This window comes from Habropoda laboriosa, unplaced genomic scaffold (genome assembly GCF_001263275.1).
Source record: "Habropoda laboriosa isolate 0110345459 unplaced genomic scaffold, ASM126327v1 scaffold128, whole genome shotgun sequence".
NCBI lineage: Eukaryota > Metazoa > Arthropoda > Insecta > Hymenoptera > Apidae > Habropoda > Habropoda laboriosa.
In genome coordinates this window covers 2,104,994-2,112,307 of record NW_017100281.1, presented here as the reverse complement: position 1 = coordinate 2,112,307, position 7,314 = coordinate 2,104,994, and the positions used below count along the sequence as shown (strand labels likewise).

The following is a 7,314-nucleotide window of genomic DNA, read 5'->3' as shown; positions in this document are numbered from 1 at the left end:
ACAAGCGTATATTTGTACATGTATATCTTATTGCAGGTATACCAGTCTGGGTGGGAAAAGAACTATACACAAAATATGAAAAAGATAACAAACATAAGAGGAATGCTTTTATCGTTGGAGGAGTAACTGCGTCCGTAAGTTAAAATTTTATTCTTTATATTTATACATAGTAGATTTCATTTTTGAATTTATTAATATTATTAGATATATCGTATATGTATGCTAGATAAAGTAACGAGTATTTTACACAGTAGTACTGATTTGGCTTTGAAAATATTTTTCTTAAACAAAAAGACTAAAAGAAAAGAAACATTGATTGAAAGGTTGTAATAAAAATATTTACTTCCTGATAGACATTACTTAGGAATTATGTTTACATTTAAAATCACTCTACAGGTTCATGACAACATCAGAGTATATTTTATTTATATAGTTTGTACAAAGAAATGGAATAATATAATTATTGCGTATGTGAATTAGCGATAACAGAATATCGGTCTTATAACTGTTGCGATAATTGCGGGAAGAAATTTAGTCATAAGAAGAAATTTGAACGAAACGTTTAACTGTATTTAATTGGCTTAAGGAGAAAAGTTTTTTTCTTTCTTGTGGCACGTGTTTTTCGGCAATTCTTTTATAACGTCGAGTTGTACTTAATTTTAAAACTTTATATAACGTTTATTGATATTTCGGTGGCTCGATTCTCTTACTAAACTGTAGGATATACGTGTTGCAAGAACAATCCAGTATCGAAATATTTTCAAAAACACAAAAGTCTAACATCGATTCTATTTTTATCATGTCAATTAACTTGAATGTGACCTCGATTTCTTCAACTACCCGCAATTACATCATTATCGACACAAGCCTCTTTTTTTTTGCTCGAGATGAATCACGCGAATCGCAATCGTAACGCGAATGGCTAACGGATCGAATTGTCGAACGACGATCAGTCCCATAATTTCTCTTTCATCGATTTACATCTCGCGTAGAAGTATTAAATTTGCTGCAGCACTATCATGGGCGATAATAACGCTGACTAAGGGTCGTTTTCGCTGGCGGCGATCGCAGTCTCGTCAGTAAGTACACCCTCGCCATGAAGATCTTTTAGAACGTCGATTAAGCGTTGCTCGGTCTCGGGATCGCCCAGGGCAACGTCTACGGATCCAATACAAAGAAGAAGCGCGAGAAGTTGCGACCGCCTGTAGTCCTTGTTCAAATCATCCCTCGTGTAACCCAAATCTTTCGGAATGTCGACACCGAGACGTGAGCACGTGTTGGTTAGCGCGTCCCAATAAATATCAAGGAAAGTCTCTGAGTGCTTTCGGCGTAGCTCAGTTGGCAAAGAACTCACTAGCAACAAAGCGATGTCGTTAGTCGGTCTACTATAGGTAACCATTTGCCAATCGAGAATACAGCACTCAAGTCCAGACGGTCCTTCCTTAAAAAGTAGATTGTTGCACCAGAAATCTGTGTGTGTAATTAGCGCCAATGGTCCTTCCGGTGCAAGAAGCGCGGATATTATGTGTTTAGTTCTAGGACGTAGTACTAGTAGAGCGTCGAGTATCGTTTCCAATCCGGGTGTGCTTTTCAAAAATTTCGCAAGCTGTGGTAGGCCACGTTCGACAAGCTGTTGATACGAGTCTGTCGCTTTTGCTGTTTGAAAGAGGAATGGGTAACGTTCAGACAGAGGTTGTCCGTCGATTATTTTCATCGCTAAAGAATGCGCGTGGATACGTGCAATTGTATCTAACGCGACCTTTGTTTGATCGTACGTCAAACCTTCTCGAAATTTCACGTTTCGAAAATCGGAATCACGTAGATCGTGTAATACTAGAATCGAGTCTGGTGTCGTTGGGTTGTCGTCCGATTCGTCGGCTGGTGTGTAATGTGCATGATAACACACCGGAACAGACAAATGGATCTCCTCGTTCGAATTGTCCTCCTCGGATATTAATTGCTTCTTTTGAAAATCCTTCAAATCTGGCATAACCTAACGTTAAACAGATACAGAGTTATCATTTTACGGCTATTAATTTGGCAACGTGTAAAATTGTCTGTGTATCAATCGATCAGGCTTACCTGTGTGTAAAATTTAATCTCTCGAAGATCGAACTGGCCTTCGATAACGAAGAAACGACTGAACGCATCTTTAGGAAGCTCTTTCACGATAAGTGAGAGGTCTTGTGTGGTGTTCGAGTCGTTCAAAGCGTACTTGACTTTAACGCGAATTATAGCGCTGAGCGCGCTTTCGTTACTCATACAGCCCGGGCTTACGTTACGCTCGATTATCGTGACCTGTGTACATTACGGGTTAATTTTTCAAGCGATTCAACAACACTCGGGGTAGGCTACATCTTCAAATGTCTCGCATTTTTTTTTTTTTTTTCATTGCTAACAAAAGCATTTATAGGCTGTTTTAAACGATGCCGTGCAAAAATCCCTATATAGGCAATTGTTAAAACTGTAAATCATAGTTTCTACCGAACTAACCGGTTTTTTGTGAAATTCCCTTAGGATACCACCGAGCCACTCCTTGTCAATCTGCTTCTGCTCCTCACCGCAGGAAGAGTCTTCCGTGTCTTCCCAATCCCAATCGGTGTCTTCCCAATCCCAATTCGCCATGGTTTCCTTTCTTCAATTTCTCTCTCTCTATCTGTCTCTCTTTCTCTCTCTGTCTCTCTCTCTCTCTCTCTCTATCTCCCTTCGTTTGTTTATTCAATTAATCCGATTAATTCTCGAACGGTCGTTATTGTGCGAGGTATAATATTGTCGGTCCGAAAAATGAACGAAAAAAAGAAAAACCGTGAAAAAGAAAAAGAAACGAATAGAACCGTGTATGCGCGTGTGTGTGTGTGTATTGTACTTGTAACGTTTCGCGTGTCTCTACTCCCCCCAATCAATGCCAATAAAGCACATGTACGTTCTCGTGTACGATGATGCACTGGGAGAACGCGTCTCTATTCGACTGTTCACATATGACCGCACAAGCGTGTCGTTATATTATCGAGGCTTCGTGAAATCACCACCACCGTTAATGAATGGATTCGTCGCCGTGTCCCTTCCTCTACTTCCTGTTACGCCGACCGGTCCTCGAATATGTTCGGGCCGGCGTAGTTCGCCTGCCTCTCATCGGGGACTCTCCAAGTGTCTCCGCGACACAGACACACCCTTGCCGCAAAACTACCCAGACCCGAGGTTCTCCAGCCGGACCGTTTATGATCCCCGTAGCCACAGTGTGGATCTTAAGGTACCGACTGACACGATGCACGCTCCATCGTCAGCCACCTAGAGGTGGATGCAGGCCGCAGGGTGGGACAGAGAGGATCTCCCATGCGCGCACTCCTACCCGTCGATCAATATCCTTCCTTCCGCACCTCCCGCACCTTCTGCTCACCGTGCACTTTCTCTGCCTCCTGTTCCGCTGCCCCACGCTCCTTTCCACGCTCGATGGAAATCTAGAAAACAGATCACCGTGCGCCAGTAATCTCTTGGCTCATCGTGACACGTTACACGACTGCCCGAGATATATTTATTTCACCACCCGATGCCCGACCATTCTTCCTTTCGTCCTCCAAGGCTGCTCCGAGAAATTTTCACTTTTCCCCGAGACCATGTTATATGAGCGTTACCTAAGTACGCGCAGACCGTGGAAAAAAAGGAAGAGTCAATTTTGGAAATTTTGGGGATTTACGATAGATCGATGCGCAGGCTCTGTTCTTCCGTGGAGAACGATTAATTGGATGTAATTAGATTGTTTGGAGTTTGATGTTAGAGTGGAGAATATTTTAATTTATCGAAGTTTTTTTTTTTTTTTTGAGGAAAGTTTTTTTTTGTAATAATGAGATTTCGAAAGAACTTTAATGCAAACGCAGAAATTCGTACAATTGAAATTGGAGCATTTCTTTGCATTCACCGTTCGCATTCTGTCATTTTCGCGAGCGCAAATTGGAAGCGACTTATGAAGTACATCTAAAACATTCCAATTATTACTGTGTTTTTCTTTCTGGAAAAAAAGTGCTTTATAAAGGAAAATGTACAATTCTAAATTGTACAGCATGCATTCAGAAACTTCCGGCAGTATGAAACCACGTAACAATAGATCAACTATGGTTGAAAGTTTGCAATGTACTGTTAGACTTTTCTGCCTTGAAATTTTTTCGTTGGTCGATAGTGAATGACGATTGTATTGTCTTTCAACCGAATGAATATTTATTGTTCTTGCTGACTTGTTCGTAATGAATTCTATTTTAATAATTGCAATTACCGGCAAATTAATAAAAAATTTGAATTTATAATTAAACGTGTGTATAATACAATTTTCCTACTTGATTGTTGCAGGTTTTAGTGTCACCTATATTAGCGGGGCTAGCCGTCAGTATTGGTGTACCAATTTTATTATTTTACGTTTACGGCGTAGTCCCTATTTCACTTTGTCGAAGCGGAGGTTGCGGCGTTTCTACAAATGGAACGGGAGTACGATTTGATTTTGACGATGAGAATGAACTTATGGGTTCGTTAGGTGTTCGTAACGCTGGAGGTAAATATCCAATTCACATTTCAATATATCGTTCATGAACGTGTTTCAAGTATCTACGTAAAATAAGATGAAAGATCAAATGTAATTGAAAGAGTAATCTGTGTCATAGATGAAGCATCGATAGATGTTGCCAGTCATCGTGGTGGTAATCCTTCGATAGGAGAAGCATCTCTTTCGTTAGGTAGCGGAAGTCAATTGGAAAAATTGGGTCGGGAAAACGATCGCGAGAGTGCCAGTAACGTAGCTCTTGCTGGTACTAGTCTCGCGGGAAGTATAGCTTCTAGTGTCCTGCCAGGAGGTCAGAGGTAAAAATCGTTTCTCTTTTTTGTGTAACGTACAGCGATCAGAAACTTATAGATATAATTCGTTTATTTGAAAACAGATTGGAAGTTCAAGCGGATGTGACGTCCACCCAGCGATTCAGTTTGTGCAGTGAAACTGCCTCTGCTGCCACCAGTTTATCAGAGAAATCTGTAAACGCATCTATTGCTTTGGATGATGGCGCAGCTTCTACGAGAGCTTTGGCGGGCTCTGTTCTTAATTTTAAAGTATGTTGTGTTTGTCGAGAAATGTTAGCAGGATAAATTTTCTATGTTAATTGTAATTATGTTAATTGTTCAGATGGATGGAAGTTCAATCAGCGGTGGTAGAAGTACGGAAGGAGAACAAGGTACAGCATCTGTTGCTGGTGGTCATATGGACTCAGCAGGACAGGCTACATCTTTGAGTTCACTCGAAGAAGTAGCCCCTGGTTTAGCAAAACGAGCTCGACGCAAACCGACGCTAGATCGTCAGTGCAGTTATTCTAGTAATTGGATTGTTTTTGGAGAGGATGGAGATTCTGAACGTGTCAGATTCGACGATCATGTTAGTTTCATTGAAGGGGATAAGGAAGTTGTTAGCACTTGTGGAATGAATAGTCGAAGTGCAGGAAGACGTAAACGCAACAAGGAAATTGAACAAGAAACAGATGCTCAAAAGACTACGAAGTATGATGGAATTTAATTCAGTTATTTCACTCTCTTACGATCTTTTCAATGACAGTACAAATTGTACTTATAGTATGTTATCTTTATTTGTGTATTTATATATTTTTTTCAGAAATTCTACCGGGGAATCAAAGGTTGACTCCACAGATGACAACGTGTCACGGGAACGGATTAACGTTGCCACTTTAAGAAATGTCTTCTTCCATAGTTCTACAGTATCTTCGGATCGTGAAAAGCGACTATCAGTGATAGAAGAACCGTCTCCCGTAGCGGCACAGAATAACGGTGGTCGCTTTCCCACACCTTCTGATGAAGGATGCACCACTGCTAAAGCGGAGGAAGCTTTACGCTTTTAAAAAAATAAAGACTGAGTATTTACGTAATAATGTACAAGGTGTATTTTTAATCATGGTCACGGTTCTTAGGTGTGTATCTGCACCTTTAGATCGGTGAAGATTTTTTCAATAACGTGCCACAAAATTGTTCATAACAATAACAATTATTGTTTATTTTTTCAATTTCTATGCATTCTATTTGACGAGAGGAAATAGTTTAAAAGGCACCGTATGTTGTAAATGCACGATTTTCGCATACTAAATTTTCAGTCCGACAAGAAAGCGCACTGGTATCTTTATTATACGTATGAGTCCTAGTAACTCTAATGGTGTGTATGCTCCATAAAGATAGAGAGGAGGTACGTATAATTTTTTTAGCGTGAAAACAGTGCATTTGGGAAGTATGAATTCCATAAAACATTTCCTGTTCTCGTCGTGTGGAATGCATACAAATAATGAAGTTAACATTAATTTTTCTTATTACAAACAATTTTGCAGTGTTCTTTTCTTTTGACTTTTAGAAATCTCCACGAATGTAACGGTGTAGATTTATCCCTGAAAGCCATGTCCATGATTAAAAATATACCCTGTACATGCGTCCTTTAAATGCGAGACATGTAGATGCGTATTTACATATATGTGTATATATGTATTTAAGTGTACACCGCGTGCGTGCATTAATGCTGAACTTACTATATTTATACACACCATGTATAAACGTATTATGAATGCAAGGAGAGGGAACAAACTGAAACTAACTTTGCAAAGCAAAGTACATCGAAGTAAATAACATGTGCATTTATATTCTAAAAGTACGTGTGTATAAATATGTGTAATATATGTATATGCACGCGCAGACACACCCACACATACACACCGGCCTCAAATCTGTTACAAAAAATATCACAATTAATTTTTTCATTTTGTACCAACGTTCTGTTGTGCAAAGATAAACATTGTTATGCGCGAAAAGTTAGGTTCCCGTATACGAAGCGTAACGTTCACAGATGTAAAGTATCAAATCTGTTAGAATTTTTCTATGTATAAATAGGGGAAGCTCAGCAAAAACTTCACATTTTCACGCGATAAGAAATAGAGTAACTATGTGAAGATTTAAGAAACAAGTTATAAACGCTTTATAAAGTTGCATTTTACGTCAAATAACAATTATCATTTTCTATGCATGATACACTTGTCAATTCGTCAATCGTATTTCCAGATGTACAAGTATTGTAAGAACCTTTGTACATGAACATTTTCTAAATGTTGTCCCTCGATGTATGAAAATGTACGTAGTATAATGTACGTCTTTGAAGGCACTGAAAATGCCTTAACAGTAAATGTTACAGTGTTTTAGGAGAAGAAATTAACATTACTATAAAACAAGGTATGGTAGTCCACTACTTTCAGCTTACATTTATTTATTATTGACCTCCAGTGATTTATATAT

General features: G+C 39.2%; 2 protein-coding genes across 2 annotated transcripts in view; one reads left to right on the top strand and one right to left on the bottom strand.

The window, feature by feature from the left end:
- LOC108573629 (E3 ubiquitin-protein ligase RNF19A-like) overlaps positions 1-6,086 on the top strand; it is a 9,948-nt gene extending 3,862 nt beyond the window's left edge. Inside the window, exons 8-13 of the mRNA XM_017936094.1 lie at positions 25-134; positions 4,342-4,540; positions 4,650-4,845; positions 4,923-5,088; positions 5,162-5,529; positions 5,642-6,086. Coding sequence (XP_017791583.1) covers positions 25-134; positions 4,342-4,540; positions 4,650-4,845; positions 4,923-5,088; positions 5,162-5,529; positions 5,642-5,885 — 1,283 coding nt within the window. The 3' untranslated portion in view covers positions 5,886-6,086. The remainder of the gene's footprint in view (positions 1-24; positions 135-4,341; positions 4,541-4,649; positions 4,846-4,922; positions 5,089-5,161; positions 5,530-5,641) is intronic.
- On the bottom strand, positions 1,040-2,663 carry LOC108573630. The gene is made up of 3 exons (XM_017936095.1): positions 2,494-2,663; positions 2,083-2,298; positions 1,040-1,993 (listed from the first exon to the last, which is right to left on the bottom strand). The coding sequence occupies exons 1-3, from the start codon at positions 2,623-2,625 to the stop codon at positions 1,040-1,042; spliced, it is 1,302 nt and encodes a 433-aa protein (XP_017791584.1). The 5' UTR covers positions 2,626-2,663.
- Positions 6,087-7,314: the final 1,228 nt, after the last annotated feature.

Bases quoted from the DNA above. Each gene is read 5' to 3' on its own strand.
- LOC108573630 (XM_017936095.1), bottom strand. From the start codon at position 2,625: ATGGCGAATTGGGATTGGGAAGACACCGATTGGGATTGGGAAGACACG. The intron at 2,299-2,493 runs GTTAGTTCGGTA...TAATGTACACAG, and splicing joins GGGAATTTCACAAAAAACCG to GTCACGATAATCGAGCGTAA. The intron at 1,994-2,082 runs GTAAGCCTGATC...GTTTAACGTTAG, and splicing joins AGATTAAATTTTACACACAG to GTTATGCCAGATTTGAAGGA.